This window comes from Podarcis tiliguerta (genome assembly GCF_965153285.1).
Source record: "Podarcis tiliguerta genome assembly, chromosome: 3".
In the NCBI taxonomy this organism is placed as follows: domain Eukaryota; kingdom Metazoa; phylum Chordata; class Lepidosauria; order Squamata; family Lacertidae; genus Podarcis; species Podarcis tiliguerta.
This window is the reverse complement of record NC_139536.1, coordinates 1,809,401-1,829,862: the sequence shown is the minus strand read 5'-3', so window position 1 is coordinate 1,829,862 and position 20,462 is coordinate 1,809,401. Positions and strand designations below refer to the sequence as shown.

At 48.0% G+C, this 20,462-nt stretch overlaps 1 protein-coding gene and 1 long non-coding RNA gene across 2 annotated transcripts in view; both read right to left on the bottom strand.

Moving 5' to 3' along the window:
• The window catches only part of LOC310674053, a 220,604-nt gene that overhangs the window by 36,667 nt on the left and 163,475 nt on the right, over positions 1-20,462 (bottom strand). The gene's annotated exons all lie outside the window — the stretch shown is intronic.
• Positions 1-20,462, bottom strand: part of CIB4 (calcium and integrin binding family member 4) — a 40,043-nt gene that overhangs the window by 15,329 nt on the left and 4,252 nt on the right. Inside the window, exons 2-3 of the mRNA XM_083432812.1 lie at positions 18,669-18,703; positions 17,180-17,276 (exon numbers count right to left, since the gene is read on the bottom strand). Coding sequence (XP_083288938.1) covers positions 17,180-17,276; positions 18,669-18,703 — 132 coding nt within the window. The remainder of the gene's footprint in view (positions 1-17,179; positions 17,277-18,668; positions 18,704-20,462) is intronic.

Genomic DNA, 20,462 nt, shown 5'->3' with positions numbered 1-20,462 from the left:
TCCGTGTTTCTGCCTGCCAAGGACTAGATAGTGCCCACTCTGGGAAGCAATAGAGAAATGATCTCCCTTGGAAGGCTGTGAACTCTCCTTCCTTGGTTGCCATTGATTTGATTTTGAATTGATTTAGAATGAATTGATTTTAGAATGCATTTCAATTGATTGATTGATTGTCATTTTATGTGAACTGTGTTGCTTTTATTGTTGTTGGCCACTCTGAGCCCGGCTTCGGCTGGGGAGGGTGGGATATAAATAATTTATGATGATGATGATGATGATGATGATATACTGAGCTGAATCCTAGAACAATAGGATCCAGAATGCAGCAGTCTGATTGGTCCTCAGGAGCCACCCAATCCAGCCCCAGCTGGAAGTGAATCAGCGACCTGATTGGCCTGCCGGAGCAGCCAATCAGGTTTCTGGAGGAGGTGAATCCGCAACCTGATTGGCCTACAGGAACAGTCTGGAATTAGCCAATCATGCGGGGCCCATTGTATAAATAATGTATATCTAGCTAGACGTTTTGGGGGAAGTTTCATTCATTGCTACTATGAGTCGAATAGAGAGCGTTAAATTCACATTCGACTCCGAGTATATTTCATTTATAAGTAGAGGTTGGGTGGCCATCGGCCATGGATGCTTTAGCTGAGATTCCTGCATCGCAGGGGGTTGGACTAGAGGACCATCAGGGTTTCTTCCAGCTCTACAATCCTATGATAAGGTTGCTGCCTGTTCCTTGTTGATGTCTAGCTACCTATCTTAGACAAATTCATGGAGGAGGAGGAGGAGGAGGAGGAGAGGGCCATGGATGGCTCCTGGCCAAGATGGCTCTGCTCTGCCTCCTTGGTCAGAGACAGCGATCCTTCCAGTTCCTGGAAAGAAGGAGGTGGGGAGAGATAGTCTTGTGCTCAGATCCTGCTTGAGGTCTTAGATATATGGTAATGTTCATAAGTGTACCAACCAAGCACGTACATAGATCAGCACAGGAAGACTGACCTGAAGCCATTTTGATTCTGTTATGTACTGAGTTGAATAGGATCCAAACTGCAGCAGTCTGATTGGACCTAGAACAATAGGATCCAAATTGCAGCAGTCTGATTGGTCCTAGAACAATGCAGCAGTATGATTGGTTGGCAGGAACCACCCAATCATGCTCCAGATATAAGTGAATCCACAACCTGATTGGCTTACAGTAGAATTCCAGAATTAGCCAATCATGTGCAGCTCATTGTGTAAATAATGTATATAAAGCAGATACTTTGAGGGGACATTCACTCATTCCTCCTCACCACTATGAGCTGAATAAAGAGCATGAAATCACTTTGCGACTCTGAGTATATTTCAGATTCCTAAACTGAGCAAATGTTTTCTCTGCAAGGTCAAAATGGAAAAGCCTCCCCATTGTCTTTTCCTTTACAAATCCTGTCTTAAGGGCACATTTAAGATATGAATAGGGTGTGAGCCTGTGACCCGGCCGAGGAACTAAGTATTTATCATTACAAAAGACTAGCCAGGCTCCCCAGGCAATCCAATCAAGTGACCATTAAACAGGTAACCTGTGAGATAAACAAGTCACTCAGATTTCTGCTGTAGACCGCCTTTTCTGTGATGTAGGTATGATGTATCTAGGGGGTGGTCTTAGGTTACACCCCTTCTGTGATGTATGTATGATGTTTCTGGGGGTGGTCTTGAGCTCCAGGGCAGGGAATTTAAAATGTCTATATAAGGACGGACACACCTGGGTTCTGACTCCTCCTCCTTTCCTGCATGTGAGGGGAGCACCCTGTTGCAACAGATCAATAAAGTTCAGGCTGACAAGATGCTTTGCTTCTCAATGTTCTCTGGTTGGCCTCTGTCATTTTCTCCTACCAATAGGGAACCTACGTAAGGACTCTATATGGGCTCTTGGATACCCCATAAGGGAAAAGGGCAGGTTTTGTTTACAACACTGGTTTCCCATAATGAGCATCTGGTTTGGCCACAGTGAGAACAGGACTCTGGAGAAGATGGACCATTGTCCCAATCCAGCAGTCTCCTTCTTTCGTTCTTCTCTTTAGATGAAAAAAACCCTTCTCTCTTTTGATACAGGTTTCCTACTCTACCCCCCAGCACTATGAAAAGCAGGAGGATATTATTATGCCTGTTACATGCCAGACCACAGAGCCCCGTCCTTTTAAAAGCTAGTTTAGACAACTCTGGGGAGGGAGGGAATTTTCTCCCCATTGGGCAGGAAAGTGGAGCATCTCACTTCATAGCTAACACATTTTCCCACCTCAGCAGGAAATCAAGCAAAATGGGAAGAAGTTCAAAGCAAAATAACCTTTACGGTTTCTTTTTTTAAGTGGCTCAACCCCAAAATGCTGAAAAATAGCCTCATGCAGTTCTCTCAAAAGCACATTTCCCCACCACCACCCAGGGGAGTAACTGGATGTTCCCTGACAGCTTAAATAGCTTCGGCACAGACAGATCTGCAGAAAGCACCCAAGGGGAGAGGCATGGAATGGAGGAGACCTTCCCTGGTTGTGCCGCAACCACGCACATTTCCCTCCCCGCTTCTGCTGAAGGGCTGAAGTGCAGAAGAACCTCCTGGAAGACACACGAGGGATCATATACATTGCTAATTTTGTGGGCTGGTGGAGGGGTCAGTCTGAATGATGCCTTGAGATCCCTTCTAATTCTGTGGGTCTTCCACCCAATGAGGGTCAGAACCTTAGAGAGGAGGCTGCTGAACTGATCAAGCGAGTTTCTTCATGAGACAGTGACCTTAGCTGGCCACTCAAATGTCCTCATCGGCATCCCAAAGGAAGGAACCAGGTTGCAAGAGCTACATCTCTTTGTTGCAAGGGCTGCATCAATAGGAGTATCGCATCTAGATCAAGGGAAGTAATAGTGCCACTGTATTCTGCTCTGGTCAGACCTCACCTGGAGTACTGTGTCCAGTTCTGGGCACCACAGTTCAAGAAGGACACTGACAAACTGGAACGTGTCCAGAGGAGGGCAACCAAAATGGTCAAAGGCCTGGAAACGATGCCTTATGAGGAACGGCTAAGGGAGCTGGGCATGTTTAGCCTGGAGAAGAGGAGGTTAAGGGGGGATATGATAGCCATGTTCAAATATATAAAAGGATGTCACCTAGAGGAGGGAGAAAGGTTGTTTTCTGCTGCTCCAGAGAAGTGGACACGGAGCAATGGATCCAAACTACAAGAAAGAAGATTCCACCTAAACATTAGGAAGAACTTCCTGACAGTAAGAGCTGTTCGACAGTGGAATTTGCTGCCAAGGAGTGTGGTGGAGTCTCCTTCTTTGGAGGTCTTTAAGCAGAGGCTTGACAGCCATATGTCAGGAGTGCTCTGATGGTGTTTCCTGCTTGGCAGGGGGTTGGACTCGATGGCCCTTGTGGTCTCTTCCAACTCTATGATTCTATGATTCAACTAAAGGATGGGGTCCTCCAGGTCAGGCATGGCCAAACTCGGCCCTCCAGATGTTTTGGGACTACAACTCCCATGATCCCTAGCTAGCAGGACCAGTGGTCAGGGATGATGAGAATTGTAATTACTTCCGGGTTTCGCCGCTCACACATGCGCAGAAGCGCAACATGACGTCATGTGCTGAAGCGGCAAATTGCAACGAATTGCGTTCTTTTCATGTTGCAAATGAGCCTCCGGAACGGAGCCCGTTCGCAACCAGAGGTACCACTGTACTGGTTTGTGTTCTCATCTGTTTTTAGTTTATCAGTGATTTTAACTGTTTTTGAACATTTTAAATGTTTTTAAAATTGCTTCCCCTTCCTTTTTTTCCCCTTCTTTTTTTTTTTTTTTTTTTTGGAAACTGCTTTAAGGTTTTTTTTGTCTTTACCATGAAGCAGAGTTTTACAATCAAGATAGTGTGACCTATTGGCAGTGGCGTAGCGTGGGGGGTGCCAGGGGTGCGAGCCGCACCGGGCGCAACATTTGGGGGGGCGCAAGTCCAGAGGAAAGGAGGTAGAAGGCGGACGCCCTTGGGCGCCCCCAGCCGCGGGCGCGCTGCAGCCGCGCGCGGAGTTGGTGCTGCCACAGGATTCCCAGTGCCAACACGTTGCCCAGCAGGCCGGCCGCGAAGAGCAGCGAGCCCGGCAGCGCCGACTGGCCGCCCTCCAGGTGCCGGTTGGCGCGGCAGCGGTAAGCGCCGCCGCCGTCCATGGAGCCGGCGGCGGGCGAGAGCGTGCGCCTTGACGGGGCGGGCAGGGCGGGACGCGTGTGGGGCGGCGCGGCCGAACGAGCCGTGCCTATGAAGGGGCGCGGGGCGGGGAGGGTGGCCAGGAGGGTGGAAGGCCTCCCGCAGACGGGGCGGGGGCTAAGAGAAGGAAGCGCTGGCCTCGCCGGGAGGGCGGAGAAGGGGCCGTTTGTTCCCACGGGGAGCCGGGAAGGAAACGCGGCTGTCTGTGGGAAGGGGGCGGGCGGGAGCAAGCGAGAGGGATGGAGTCCTTTTCTAGACGGCAGGCGGCAAAGGGTCGAGGAAAGGAGAGGTGCTGGGGCTTAGGGTTGCCTGGCAAGGCACCTCCTCTGCCCCAGAAACCCTCACCTGCAGCACCGAGAAGGTTGGGTACAGTGGTCCTGCCGAAAGGTAAGACCTGGTTTATAATTACTTAGTCCACACTGAAAAAGACTCATTATTCTTAAGGCATGTGTGGTGAGACACAGCCAACCTCCTTACAACGCAGTCTGCTAGAGGCAGACTTTCAAATTTCAACGGCGCCCTGCGCAACACAACAAAAATTGGCACCCCCATCCACATCTCTCGACTTTCATTATAAGTCATTGTTGCAGCCCCCCTGCAGTGCCCTCTCACTAGTGTGATAACCAGTTGCGCGTCCCTTAATCCACCTCTGTCACTGCTCCATATTTGGACAGCGTTGGGACAGGGTGATAGTAGCGAGGTTGAGGTAGGGTGGTTGCACCAGTGGGAGCATCCAGTGGCGTAGCGTGGGGGGTGCAGGGGGGGCCGGCCGCACTGGGCGCAACATCTGGGGGTTAGGGTTAGGGGGCGCAAATCCACAGGTTAGGGGGCGCAAATTACTTGCCTTGCCCCGGGTGCTGACAACCCACGCTACGCCACTGCCTATTGGCTAGTGTAGAGTGTAAAAAGTAGTGTAGTGTAAAAAGTAGAGACATCACCTTGCCAACAAAGGTCCATATAGTTCAAGCTCTGGTTTTCCCAGTAGTGGTGTATGGAAGTGAGAGCTGGACCATAAAGAAGGCTGATCGCCGAAGAATTGATGCTTTTGAATTATGGTGCTGGAGGAGACTCTTGAGAGTCACATAGACTGCAAGAAGATCCAACCTCTCCATTCTGAAGGAAATCAGCCCTGAGTGCTCACTGGAAGGACAGATCGTGAAGCTGAGGCTCCAAGACTTTGGCCACCTCATGAGAAGAGAAGACTCCCTGGAAAAGACCCTGATGTTGGGAAAGATGGAGGGCACAAGGAGAAGGGGACGACGGAGGATGAGATGGTGGGACAGTGTTCTCGAAGCTTCCAGCATGAGTTTGACCAAACTGCGGGAGGCAGTGGAAGACAGAAGTGCCTGGCGTGCTCTGGTCCAGGGGGTCACGAAGAGTCGGACACGACTGAACGACTAAACGACAACAACAACATTGGCTAGTGTCGGACTCAGACCCGGGAGAGACCAGGGTCCCCGTTCCCACTCAGCCCTGAAGACCTTGAGCCAGTCCCTGCCTCTTATTCCAACCTACCTCACAGGGTTGTTGTGGAATTTAAACAAGGTGGGGATAACTTATGCATGCCAACTTGTACTGTGTTGGAAGCCGCCCAGAGTGGCTGGGGTATAAATAATGACATTATTATTATTATGAACAAGCAGGTGGGATGTAAAGTCAGCAAATGGAAATTCCGACGAAAGAAGAATGGCAGATAAAATTAATGGACTATGCAGAATTGGATAAAATGACAGGAAGGATTCGAAACCTGCGGGACCAGAGATTTACAGAAGATTGGAAGAAGTATGTGAACTATCTGAAGAGCAATTGTAATCAACAAATTACGCTAGTAGGGCTACAAGAGGTTTTGTAAGGAGAAATATACGAAACGTTATAATGCAGACAAAGAATAGAGATACTAGTTATGAGATTTAAATGTAATAGGGAAAGTAAGAAATGTATACTAAGAGATTAGATTGGAAAATTTTTCAGACAGGATTGATGGAAGTCACAAAAAATGTATCAGATGTAAAAGTATGTTTAATTACTGTTGAAAATGATATGCTAAAAATTAATAAAAATTTATATTAGAAAAAGTAAATGCAGCAAATGAATAAATAACATGTTACAGAAAAAATAAATACCGTATTTTTCGCTCTATAAGACGCACCAGACGACAAGACGCACCTAGTTTTTGGAGGAGGAAAACAAGAAAAAATATATTCTGAATCTCAGAAGCCAGAACAGCAAGAGGGATCGCTACGCAGTGAAAACAGCAATCCCTCTTGCTGTTCTGGCTTCTGGGATAGCTGTGCAGCCTGCATTCGCTCCATAAGACGCGCACACATTTCCCCTTACCTTTTAGGAGAGAAAAAGTGAGTCTTATAGAGAAAAAAATACAGTAACTTGCCTAACTTTTGCGCACTTAAGGAATGATAGTGATGCTTTCATTTGGTTGCCTGATATCCATTTCTGCCCTCTAACAAACATGAGAATTGTGGGCATTTCCACAACCGTTTTGCTTTTTCTAACAGATCTCTGCAACATCCCAAACCCGGAGTCTGTAAGGAGCTTTTTTTGAAAGAAAAGAAAAAGAAGAAGAAAACCCGGCTGACTTTCAACAGTTTTTTAAATCTCCAGCCCAGTGTTGCTAAGTGACTTGCAATTGAGATGGAAATCCTCGCCCTACTAGAGAGACTGGCGATGGCTCAGATGCAACTCCTGATGAGAAAAAGAGAAGAAGCTATTTGCCAGAGCACGGGCTGCATCCCAAAAAGCTGTCGCAGAAGCCCATTTGATCAATGCAAAGTTCTGCATTTGGTATTCCGAGGAAATGGCTTTTTGCCTGCGGGGGAAATTCTTCATTTAAGTACAGAGGCAGGGAGGTGGGCTGGAATGGCTACAGAAGGGACCTTGAAATAGGTAGGGAGAGTTTGTGATTTTCAGTCCTGCGGGGTGGGGATGAGGGGACAGACAAGAGGGGCCCTCCAGGGAGCTGCTGAATAAAATAATTCAGAGGTGAGGAATGGCCTGTTCCTACTTTATCTTTTTAAAAGGAACAGGTTTTAAGCGACGTTTTGGAAAACCACACTTGGGGGAGAGAGAGTTCAGGGGAGATAACGATAATTCAATAAATGCAAAATTGTTAGACCATAGCAGTCTAAAGGGATGTGGGTGATGAGATGCTCAGAAAATAATAATAATAATAATAATAATAATAATAATAATAATAATAATAATAATAATTTATACCCCGCCCATCTGGCTGGAACCAGAAAAGACCCTGATGTTGGGAAAGATGGAGGGCGCAAGGAGAAGGGGATAACGGAGGACGAGATGGTGGGACAGTGTTCTCGAAGCTACCAGCATGAGTTTGACCAAACTGCGGGAGGCAGTGGAAGACAGGAGGGCCTGGTGTGCTCTGGTCCAGGGGGTCACGAAGAGGCGGACACGACTAAACAACTAAACAACAACAACAACATTAATAAAAGCCAGGCAGTTATTTAGATGACTCCTGCTCTTTCTTCCTCCTCCAAAGGCTTCAGCCGGCTGACACTCCATGCGCAGATTGAGGATTTAAATTTATACCTGCCCTGTGGAAAACGCACCCTCTAATTTTCAGAGCAGTCGCTGTTTGGCCCATTACCGTGCCAGGATTCAGCAGCGAAAAAAGCAGGCTCATTAAGATGCGGCTGTTTCCCTCTCCGAAAACATTGCAAAGCGTGTTCCTTGCTTTTGTACCGAACCTCCCTCCCTAATTAGGCTGCGTCGCAGAAGCCGGCTATTTTCAGTGTCGCCTTTTGACACTCGCGAGCCATGTCAACAAACACAAATAGATGACTGGCTGTGGGCTTCTTGGGTTTTTTTTAATAAATAGAATCATAGAATGGCAGAGTTGAGTTGGAAGGGACCCAAAATGTTCATCTAGTCTAACCTCCTGCACTGCAGGAATCTCAGCTAAAGAATCTCCCATGGATAGTCGGTCAACCTCTGTTTAACAACCTCCTATGATGGAGCCTAGGACTTGCCGATCAGAAGGTCGGCGGTTCGAATCCCCGTGACGGGGTGAGCTCCCATTGCTCGGTCCCAGCTCCTGCCAACCTAGCAGTTCGAAAGCATGTCAAAGTGCAAGTAGATAAATAGGTACCGCTTCGGCGGGAAGGTAAACGGCGTTTCCGTGCGCTGCTCTGGTTCACCAGAAGCGGCTTAGTCATGCTGGCCACATGACCTGGAAGCTGTACACCGGCTCCCTCGGCTAAGAAAGCGAGATCAGCACTGCAACCCCAGAGTTGGCCACAACTGGACCAAATGGTCAGGGGTCCCTTTACCTTTACCTGTGACGGACAGTCTGAGGACGTCTGTTCTGCTGTCAAACAGCCCTTGCCCTCAGAATGTTCTTCCTGATGTTTAGTTGGAATAATAATGATGATGATGATGATGATTTATTATTTATATCCCGCCCATCTGGGATATATGTTTGCACAGTTTTCACAGATTTGCACAGGCATATGTTTGGTGCCAGAGGAGACTCTTGAGAGTCCCATGGACTGCAAGAAGATCAAACCTCTCCATTCTGAAGGAAATCAGCCCTGAGTGCTCACTGGAAGGACAGATCCTGAAGCTGAGGCTCCAAGGCTTTGGCCACCTCATGAGAAGAGAAGGCTCCCTGGAAAAAGACCCTGATGTTGGGAAAGATGGAGGGCACAAGGAGAAGGGGATGACAGAGGACGAGATGGTGGGACAGTGTTCTCGAAGCTACCAGCATGAGTTTGACCAAACTGCGGGAGGCAGTGGAAGACAGGAGTGCCTGGCGTGCTCTGGTCCAGGGGGTCACAAAGAGTCGGACACGACTAAATGACTAAACAACAACAAGTAAATAGTATACAATTTAGTTTATTCAGCTGTCAGTGATCCAATGCCTTTTCCCACTGCACAGGAATGTGGATCCATGTGAGGTCATTGCAGAGATGTCATATTGTAGAATCATAGAATTGAAGAAGAAGAAGAAGAGGAGGAGGAGGAGGAGGAGTCTGGATTTGATATCCCATATTATCACTACCCTAAGGAGTCTCAATGCAGACAACATTCTCCTTTCCCTTCCTCCCCCACAACAAACACTCTGTGAGGTGAGTGGGGCTGAGAGACTTCAGAGAAGTGTGACTGGCCCAAGGTCACCCAGCAGCTGCATGTGGAGGAGCCGGGAAGCGAACCCTGTTCACCAGATTACGAGACTACCGCTCTTAACCACTACACCACACTGGCTCCAACTATGGAGCTCGAAAACAGTCACTGAGGGTGTCCATGGGCCTGATCCTGCAAGCTCTTCTCAAGTTCTTATGTAACAGGATGCTGGGCTAGAGATCTGCCATGGACCTCATCCATCAGGCTCTCATGTACTTCTCTCTCCCTCTGTGCTGCCAGAAACCTCCAGAAGCCGCAAGGCAAAGGCAGTGGTAAGAGGCACAGTTAAATTTGCCAGCTCCTCAAGAGCTCCCTGGGATTATCTGCGCATCTGAGCAAACGCAGCGGCACTCTCCTGATAGTGCAGCGCAGGGATCCTGACAAGGCTGTCGGTTGCCAAATGGCACCATGTCGAACATCGCTTGCCGGGTCTCTCACGGAGCTCTTTGCAAGGCAGCCCTCGAGGAGAGAGAATTAATCATCCCAGCCATGTTCAGCATCCCTGCATGCCATCATTTCTCTCCCTGACAGCCACGTCTCTTAGCGGTGGCCAAAAACATCCCAGTGATCCTTATTTAGAAATTCAGCAGCGAGCATTGGGTTGGAAAGCAGCGAGCTTAAAGGCTTCTGAACTGTGCAACAAAAGCAAACTCGGTTGCTTTGCAAATACAAGGTGACATTCTTCTCTCTCTGCAAAAGCAGAACAATTGCAGCCCTCTCTCTCCCCTCTGCCCTGCCTCCAAATTAAGGTGCTATTTCTGCCAGCAATGTTTTCGGGTGCTACAGATGCTTAGCGAATGTCTCACACCCCCATGACGACCTCAGATGGACCCACACTTCTGTGCTATCAGAGGCAGCATCAAATATCTCTAGGCTGCATCAACAGTACGGCAGTCACACAAAGTGACATAAAACTACCGCTCTATTCTGCCTTGGTCAGACCCCACCTGGAGTCCTGTGTCCACCACAATTTAAGAAGGGTATTGGCAAGGTGTGCAGAAGAGGGCAGCTAGGGTGACCCGGGTCTAGAAACCAAGCCTGATGAGGAACAGTTGAAGGAGCTGGGGATGTTTAGCCTGGGAAAGAGGAGACTGAGAGAAGATAATGAGAGCCATCTTCAAATATCTGCCCCATGGAAGAGGGGACAAGCTTGTTTTCTCCTGCTCTGAAGAGTAGGATCCAAAACAATGGCTTCAAGTTACAATAAAGGTAAAGGTAAAGGGACCCCTGACCATTAGGTCCAGTTGTGGCCGACTCTGGAGTTGCGGCGCTCATCTCGCTTTATTGGCCGAGGGAGCCGGCGTGCAGCTTCCAGGTCATGTGGCCAGCATGACTAAGCCACTTCTGGCGAACCAGAGCAGTGCACGGAAACACCATTTACCTTCCCGCCAGAGCGGTACCTATTTATCTACTTGCACTTTGACGTGCTTTCGAACTGCTAGGTTGGCAGGAGCTGGGACCGAGCAACGGGAACTCACCCCGTCGTGGGGATTCGAACCGCCAACCTTCTGATCGGCAAGTCCTAGGCTCTGTGGTTTAACCCACAGCGCCACCCGCGTCCCTAAGTTACAATAAAAGTGATCCCGAATAACACCAGGAAGAACTTTCTGATGGCAAGAGCTGTTCAACAGTGGAAAGAACTCCCTCTGGACTTTTTTTGGTGGACTCTCCTTCCTTGGAAGTATTTAAGCCAGGGGTCAGCAAACTTTTTCAGCAGGGAGCCGGTCCACTGTCCCTCAGACCTTGTGGGGGGCCGGACTATATTTTGATGAAAAAAATGAGCGAATTCCTATGCCCCACAAATAACCCAGAGATGCATTTTAAATAAAAGGACACATTCTACTCATGTAAAAACACACTGATTCCCGGACCGTCCACGGGTCGGATTGAGAAGGCGATAGGGCCGGATCTGGCCCCCTGGCCTTAGTTTGCCTACCCCTGGCCTAAAGCAGGGGTCAGCAAACTTTTTCAGCAGGGGCCCGGTCCACTGTCCCTCAGACCATGTGGTGGGCCAGACTATATTTTGAAGGAAAAAAATGAACAAATTCCTATGCCCCACAAATAACCCAGAGATGCATTTTAAATAAAAGGACACATTCTTTGTTGTTTAGTTGTTTAGTCATGTCCGACTCTTCGTGACCCCCTGGACCAGAGAACGCCAGGCACTCCTGTCTTCCGCTGCCTCCCGCAGTTTGGTCAAACTCATCCTGGTAGCTTCGAGAACACTGTCCCACCATCTCGTCCTCTGTCATCCCCTTCTCCTTGTGCCCTCCATCTTTCCCAACATCAGGGTCTTTTCCAGGGAGTCTTCTCTTCTCATGAGGTGGCCAAAGTATTGGAGTCCCAGCTTCAGGATCTGTCCTTCCAGTGAGCACTCAGGGCTGATTTCGTTCAGAATAGAGAAGTTTTATCTTCTTGCAGTCCATGGGACTCTCAAGAGTCTCCTCCAGCACCATTCTACTCATGTAAAAACAGCAGGCAGGCCCCACAAATAACCCAGAGATGCATTTTAAATAAAAGGACACATTCTACTCATGTAAAAATACGCTGATTCCTGGACCGTCCAAGGGCCGGATTAAGAAGGTGATTGGGCTGGATCCGGCCCCCGGGCCTTAGGTTGCCTACCCCCGATTTCAGCAGAGCTTGGAGGGCCATCTCTCATGGCTGCTTTAGCTGAGATTCCTGCAGTGCAGAGGGTGGGACTAGATGACCCTTGGGGTCTCTTCCTATTCTAAAATTCTGTGGCCCAGCTAGTCCAGCGTCCTGTTCTCACAGTGGTCAGCCAGATGCCTCAATGGGAAACTGGCAAGCAGGACTCAAACACAAGAGCAACTCTCACCTTTCCAGCAATTGTGGTTCAGAAGCATCGCTGCCTCTGTGAATCTGTCTAATCCTCTTTTGTTCTAACATTCTTGGTTCTTAAGTGCCATCAAGACATAGCAATGGTGTTTCTGGAGTGCTGTGTGTGTGTGTGTGTGTTTGTGTGTGCATGGGGGGGCAGCTTTAAATTGTCCCTTTGCACCAGCTATCCTAAATATCACCACAGCCCTGTGATATTTCCAGAGGAGCGGGATCGCATTTCCCAATTGCGAGGAGTCCACTTCAACAAATGCCAGTCGCCTCCTCCTGCGTCCTCCTATGCAAATAGCGTTAATTAAATGTGCAAAAAAATGTAAACATGCTCGCTGTAATCCAAATTGACAGTGTGGCTAAATATATTTATTTCCCGGGTTTTAATTAAACCCCGCAGTGCCTGAATCTTTAAACATGACTTGCATGGGCTCTGGTGAAACAGGCCTGAGTTGTGGACCAGGAGGCACAATTAGCACTGGCTGCCTTTGTGCCCGTCTCAGCTATTGTCTTGCAAGGGGGAGTCTTGCCTTAAATGCAAAGATATTACAGTGGTACCCCGCAAGACGAATGCCTCGGAAGACGAAAAACTCGCAAGACGAAAGAGTTTTTCATTTTCTGAGGTGCTTCGCAAGACGGATTTTCCTAAGGGCTTGCTTTGCTAGACGAAATGGCCCTGCCTCTCCTGTCATGGCGACGGTCACTGCACGCACGCACGCTCGGTTCCCCGCTCCTCCTGCTCCCTCCCACCTTCCGGCTGACGGTTAGTGCCTTGTGCCGCTGCCCACCCCCCTCGCGCGCTCCCCTCAGAGAGCCGTTGCCGCCAGCACCTCTCTCTCCCTGGTGGCGGTTCCGCCGAGTCGCGCTCCTGAGCCCCGCCGCCCTCCAGCAGCCGCGTCGCACGGTGGCCACAACGCGTGGGTGAGTCTGAGGTACCGGCTGCGGCAGCTGTCCTGCTTCTCCCAGCCCCTCCCCGCCGTTGTCAGTGTTTAAATGCAGTGGTGCTTCGCAAGACGAAAAAACTCGTAGAACGAAAAAAAACTCGCGGAATGAATTAATTTCATCTTGCGAGGCACCACTGTATTTTGCCAACAAAGGTCCGTATAGTTAAAGCCATGGTTTTTCCAGTAGTGATGTATGGAAGTGAGAGCTGGACCATAAAGAAGGCTGATGGCCACCTCATGAGAAGAGAAGACTCCCTGGAAAAGACCCTGATGTTGGGAAAGACGGAGGGCACAAGGAGAAGGGGATGACAGAGGACGAGATGGTGGGACAGTGTTCTCGAAGCTACCAAACTGCGGGAGGCAGTGGAAGACAGGTGTGCCTGGCATGCTCTGGTCCAGGGGGCCACGAAGAGTCAGACACGACTAAACAACTAAACAACAACAACATTATTATTTTTTGGGGGGGGGGGAGAGTGTTGCATCCTAGCAGAGTTTCACCTGCATTTCCTGATGCTGCAGAAAAGTTTCTGGAGACTTTGCTTTCCTTGCCTGGCTTGTCATGTTGAACCAAATCCCTTGCCTAGGATGTCCTTTTTGGGCTAGAACCCCATGGGACTGGGAGAGAACAACCACCTACTGCATTGCAAGGGGTGGACTAGAAACTTCAGCTGGTGCAAAATTCAGCAGCTAGATTGCTCAGCGGAGCAAGACAGTTTGAGCATATGACACAGATCCTGGTCCAACTGCACTGGCTACCGATTAGTTTCCAGGTCCAATCAAAGTGATGGTTTTGACCTATAAAGCCTTAAATGGCTCAGAACCCCAATACCTCAAGGACCACCTCTTTCCATATGAATCTACCCAGACCCTGAGATCATCTTAAGAGTTAAGAGTTTGGGTGTAATCTTCGACACCTCCCTCTCCATGGAGGCGCAGATTGCAGCTATAACAAAGGCGGCATTTTTCCATCTCCGCCAAGCTAAGCAGTTGGCTCCTTACCTCTCTCGCCCTGACCTAGCCACTGTGATCCACGCGACGGTCACCTCCAGACTGGATTATTGTAACTCACTCTATGTGGGGCTGCCCTTGAGACTGACCCAGAAACTCCAGCGGGTGCAGAATGCCACGGCGAGTCTCCTTATGGGGTCCTCGCCATGGGATCACATTCACCCGGTGCTATACCAACTGCACTGGCTCCCGGTGGAGTACAGGATCAGGTTTAAGGTGCTGGTTTTAACCTTCAAAGCCCTATACGGCCTAGGACCCTCGTACCTACGGGACCGCCTCTCCTGGTATGCCCCACAGAGGAACTTACGGTCTTCAAATAAAAACATCTTGAAGGTCCCAGGCCACAGAGAGGTTAGGCTGGCCTCAACCAGAGCCAGGGCTTTTTCGGCTGTGGCTCCAACCTGGTGGAACGCTCTGTCACAAGAGACAAGGGCCCTGCAGGACCTGACATCTTTCCGCAGGGCCTGCAAGACAGAGCTGTTCCACCAGGCCTTTGGCCAGGGCACAGCCTGACTCCCTCCTTTGGCAATCTTTACAAAACTTTAGTTTATGGTTCCCATCAATTTTGAATTTGATTTTAATTAATTTTTTATAATGTTTTTATAATGTTGCACTATTTTAGTGTTGTTAGCCGCCCTGAGCCCGGCTTCGGCTGGGGAGGGCGGGATATAAATAAAATTTATTATTATTATTATTATTATTATTATTATTATTATTATTATTATTATTATCTTCTGAGGCCCTCCTTCGTGTGCCTCCTCCTCGAGAGGTCTGGAGGGTGGCAACACGAGAGCAGGGCCTTCTCTGCAGTGGCTCCCCAGAATATTCTCCCCAGGGAAGTTCGCCTGGCACCTTCATTATACACCTTTAGGCGCCAGGCAAAAACGTTCCTTTTTAACCGGGCCTTTGTTTGACCAATCAACATCTTATACCCTTGGATTATTTTCATTTTTGATGTTATATATTGTGATTTTTATTGTACCTCTGGGTATAGGGCGGTAAATGAATTCAATAAATATAATAATAAAGACCTTTCGGGTCCCTTCCAACTCTACAGTTTTATGATTCTATTCCAGGGGTCAGCAAACTACGGTCCCCGGGCCGAATCAGGCCCACCTGGGTCCTAAATCCGGCCCACACTGTGAAGCTGCAAAGCCAAGACAATGGCGGCAGAAGGAAGAGGCCAAGTGGCAGCAGCTCTGCCAATCAAACGCCACTGAGGTAAACCAGTCGTGGTGTTTGAGTGGCAGAGCTGCTGCCACTTGGTATCTTCTTCCCATCACTGTCACCGACTGTCTCGCCAGAGTGGTGCATGCTCTGGTTATCGCCTGCTAGGACTACTGCAATGCGCTCTATGTGGGGCTACCTTGGAAGGTGACCCGGAAACTACAACTAATCCAGAATGCGGCAGCTAGACAGGTGACTGGGAGCAGCCGCCAAGACCATATAACACCGGTCCTGAAAGACCTACACTGGCTCCCAGGACATTTCTGAGCACAATTCAAAGTGTTGGTGCTGACCTTTAAAGCTCTAAATGGCCTCGGTCCAGTATACCTGAAGGAGCATCTCCACCCCCATCGTTCTACCCAGACACTGAGGTCCAGCTCCGAGGGCCTTTTGGTGGTTCCCTCCCTGCGAGAAGCCAAGTTACAGGGAACCAGGCAGAGGGCCTTCTCGGTAGTGGCGCCCGCCCTCTGGAACGCCCTCCCACCAGATGTCAAGGAAATACAGTGGAAGCAAAGTTCTCACCCCGAGGTACTATTTCTGGGTTAGCGGAGTCTGCAACCTGAAGCATATGTAACCTGAAGCGTATGTAACTCGAGGTACCACTGTAAACAACTACCTGACTTTTAGAAGATATCTGAATGCAGCCCTGTTTGGGGAAGTTTTTTATGTTTGATATTTTATTGTGCTTTTAATATTCTGTTGGGAGCCTCCCAGAGTGGTGGGGAAACCCAGCCAGATGGACGGGGTATAAATATTATTATTATTATTATTATTATTATTATTATTATTATTACTATTATTACCTGCAATGATCAGTTTTGAAAAATCTGCATTTAAATCTGCATTCTGAGAGCTTTTTAAAAAATTTTATTTTTCTGACACGTTTCTAGGTATATTTTCCTCTGAAAAGTACACCTTTCAGAGCTTATTTTCATATGCTTAAACATTCAAGGAGTGCACTGCAACATACAGAGAATCCACGAGGAGGTCAGTTTGTAGCAGGGCAGGCAAATGCCAGGTCCCAATTCAGAGGATGGGCAAATGAATGGAAAGGTTTGCATAGCAGATCTGCCCCATCCCAAATTGCCTTCCGGGGCTTCTCTGTGCACCGAGGAGAAAGTAATGAAGTGAGAGTTCGTTAAGAAGAAGGCACAGGCTCCTTCTTATTTGTGCAGTCACCCCAGGATGGCTGGGAGCTTCAAGTTAATTAAAAGTGTTGGGTTTTTGAAGGAAGTTGGGGTTTGCACATGAGCGCTTGGGTTGGGAGGCAGCAAGTGAAAAGAAGGCTTTGTAACCAATGCAAATTGCATAATGTCTGGGATTCAATAATAATAATAATATTATAATAATTTATTATTTGTACCCCGCCCATCTGGCTGGGTTTCCCCAGCCACTCTGGGTGGCTTCCAACAAAGATTAAAAATACATTGAAATGTCACACATTAAAAACTTCCCTGAACAGGGCTGCCTTCAGATGTCTTCAAATGTCAGGTAATTGTTTATTTCCTTGACATTTGATTTGATATCCCGCTTTATCACTACCCGAAGGAGTCTCCAAGCGGCTAACAATCTCCTTTCCCTTCCTCCCCCACAACAAACACTCTGTGAAGTGAGTGGGGCTGAGAGACTTCAGAGAAGTGTGACTGGCCCAAGGTGACCCAGCAGCTGCATGTGGAGGAGCAGGGAATTGAACCCGGTTCACCAGATTACAAGTCTATCACTCTTAACCGCTACTCCACACTGGGCAGGTCACACTCTCATCTCGCTGGCAGGCTTACCTTCAGCTGGGGCCAGGTGGAGACCTGATCTGAGGTGAGTTTCGCCTGTCTATAATCCTTTCCTTGAGGGCAGTCACTGCAGAAAGCATCATAGATTCTGAAAGCGAAGGAAAAGGGCAGGCTGTTGGCTGGGCTGGGCTTGCACCATCAAGGCTCTTTAAGAAATTTTCAGTGGTACCTTGGTTCTCAAACAACTTGGAACCAAAACACTGCAAACCCAGAAGTAAGTGTTCCGGTTTGTGAGCTTTGTTCAGAAGCTGAATGTGCTCCATTTTTAGTGTTGCACTTCCAATTTGAGTGCTACACTTCTGCTTTGATTGTTATTTGATATTTATTTTGCGTTTTTGTTTTTGCAGCTCTTTTTGTTTTGTTTTTGTGACTGTGTGGAACCCAGTTCTGCTACTGATTGATTGATTGACGGTGTGACGGCAGTACACTGTTTATTGCTTTCATTTTATGGATCAATGGTCTCGTTAGATTGTAAAATTCATGTTGCATTGCTGTTTGAGGGGTTGTTTTTAAATGGAAAGGATTAATCCATTGTGCCTTACTTTCTATGGGAAAGCACGCCTTGGTTTTGGAACGCTTTGGTTTTTAACGGACTTCCGGAACGGATTAAGTTTGGGAACCAAGGTAACACTGTACCATAATAGCTTAAGAAGAGCCTGTAGGATCCGGCCAGTCGCCCATCTAATATAGCATCCTGTTCTCACAGTGGCCCAACCGGATGCCTCTGGGAAGCCCACTTTTTAGGAGGATTCAATAACCCTTGTAATGTAACAAGGACTTTGGATATAATGGACAATCAAATAATTGGAGTGGCATATAAAAAAGGACAAGTACTGAACCCATGGAGTGGTGGAGGGAAGTCAAAAGATTCAAGAGAATCTTGTGTGTCTGTTTTTATTTGTGATTTGGAATGTAAACATTAATTTGTAAAACCAAATAAAAATTAGTATTTTTAAAAAAGCTCTGCAAGAGGGATAAGGGTCGCAGGTGGTGCTGTGGGTTAAACCACAGAGCCTAGTACTTGCCGATTAGAAGGTCGGCGGTTCAAATCCCCGCGACGGGGTGAGCTCCCATTGCTCGGTCCCTGCTCCTGCCAACCTAGCAGTTCGAAAGCACGTCAAAGTGCAAGTAGATAAATAGGTACCGCTCCAGCGGGAAGGTAAACGGTGTTTCCGTGCGCTGCTCTGGTTTGCCAGAAGCGGCTTAGTCCTGCTGGCCACATGACCCGGATGCTGTACGCCGGCTCCCTCAGCCAATAAAGCGAGATGAGTGCCACAACCCCAGAGTCGGCTACAACTGGACCTAATGGTCAGGGGTCCTTTACCTTTTTAACAACTCTCAGTACCCTTAACAAACTACAATTCTCGGGATTCTTTGGGGAAAGTCATCACTGTTTAAATGTATGGAGTGACTTCAAGATGCCTGTACATAAATAGCAGGACCGGAGAGCAGCTAGGAGCCAAAATAGAGATGCGCTTACCGTAGGATCTCCCCCTTGGTAAGAAATGTCAGCACCTGCAGGAGAGAGAATGCAACACCATGAACCATATATTGGACTTTTTATTAGGAATTGTACAGTAGGTGCAGAGATACTGAAGGAGCAGAAAATACTGTTTATGTCTTTACATGAGCACCCAGCAAGAACATAAGAAGGTAACAAGAGAACATCCCTCAATAGGAAACCCAAAAGCAGGATTCGACCATAAGAGCACCCTCCCCTTCAGTGATTTCTAGCTACAGGTATTTAGAAGCAGCTTCCTCCTCCTCCTCCTCCTCCTCCTCCTCCTCCTCCTCCTCTTCCTCCTCCTCCTCCTCCTCCTCCTCTTCTTCTTCTTCTTCTTCTTCTTCTTCTTCTTCTTCTTCTTCTTCTTCTTCTTCTTCTTTCTTCTTCCTCTTATTCTTCTTCTTCCTCCTCTTCTTCCTCTTCTTCCTCTTCTTCCTCCTCCTCCTTTTCAGCAATCACTCATAGCCCAGTAAGATTGTCTTTGTTATGTACTGAAGTTCTCACCCTGGGCCAGCAGGGGGATACTGTAGATAGTTATGCAAATGAAGGATCGAAAGTAAAGTTCAGTGATTGGATAGTTTTAGAAAGTTGTTACAGTGATGTTGTACTCTATATAAGCAGGCTGACTGAATCCTTTAGTTCAGTTCTGTTCTGGCCTGTGAATAAACAAGAGCTGTTTGAAGAATCGATGTGTCGTCTGAAATGTTCACCCACAACTTAACAGTCTTCCATAATAATAATAATAATAATAATTATAATAATAATAAAATAATAATAAAATTTTATTTATATCCCGCCCTCCCCAGCCAAAGCCGGGCTCAGAGCGGCTAACAACAATAAAAGTAACACAGAATTCTAAAATTAATTCATTCTAAAATCAATTCAAAATCAAATTCATGGCAACCATTGGGCTAGAGTTCTGTGAGGATCACCAAAGAAGGGAGTCAGGCTGTGCCCTGGCCAAAGGCCTGGTGGAACAGCTCTGTCTTGCAGGCCCTGTGGAAAGATGTCAAGTACTGCAGGGCCCTAGTCTCTTGGGACAGAGCGTTCCACCAGATTGGGGCCACAGCCGAAAAAGCCCTGGCTCTGGTTGAGGCCAGCCTAACCTCTCTGTGGCCCGGGACCTCCAAGGTGTTTTTGTTTGAATACCATAAGGTCCTCCATGGGGCATACCAGGAGAGGTACGAGGGTCCTAGGCCAGTTTTAACAATGAGAGTTGTGTATAGCTATAAACCAAATGAAAAACAACCAAGCCAGCGGACTTGATGGGATACCTGCCAAAGTCTTCAGAGTGGGTGGGATTTCAAAGCATTGCTGCCTTCAGCTGTGGATCCAGAGCTTAGGCATCCTGACTAGTAGTCATCTCCACCCCCATCGTTCTGCCTGGACACTAAGGTCCAGCTCCGAAGGCTTTCTGGTGGTTCCCTCACTATGAGTAGCATAACTACAGGGAACCAGACAGAGGGCCTTCTCGGTGGTGGCGCCCACTCTGTGGAACGCCCTCCCATCAGATGTCAAGGAAATAAACTTTTAGAAGACTTCTGAAGGTATAGGGAAGTTTTTAATGTTTGTTGGTTTATTGTGTTTTTAATATTCTGTTGGGAGCTCCCCAGGGTGGCTGGGGAAACCCAGCCAGGTGGGAGTGGTATAAATATTCTTAGTATCATTAGTATTAGTATTAGTATTAGTATTATTAGTATTATTACCATCTAGGTTGGTGGTCATCCCTGACTCCAGTGGCAGTGAGTTCCATCATTTAATTCTGCATGC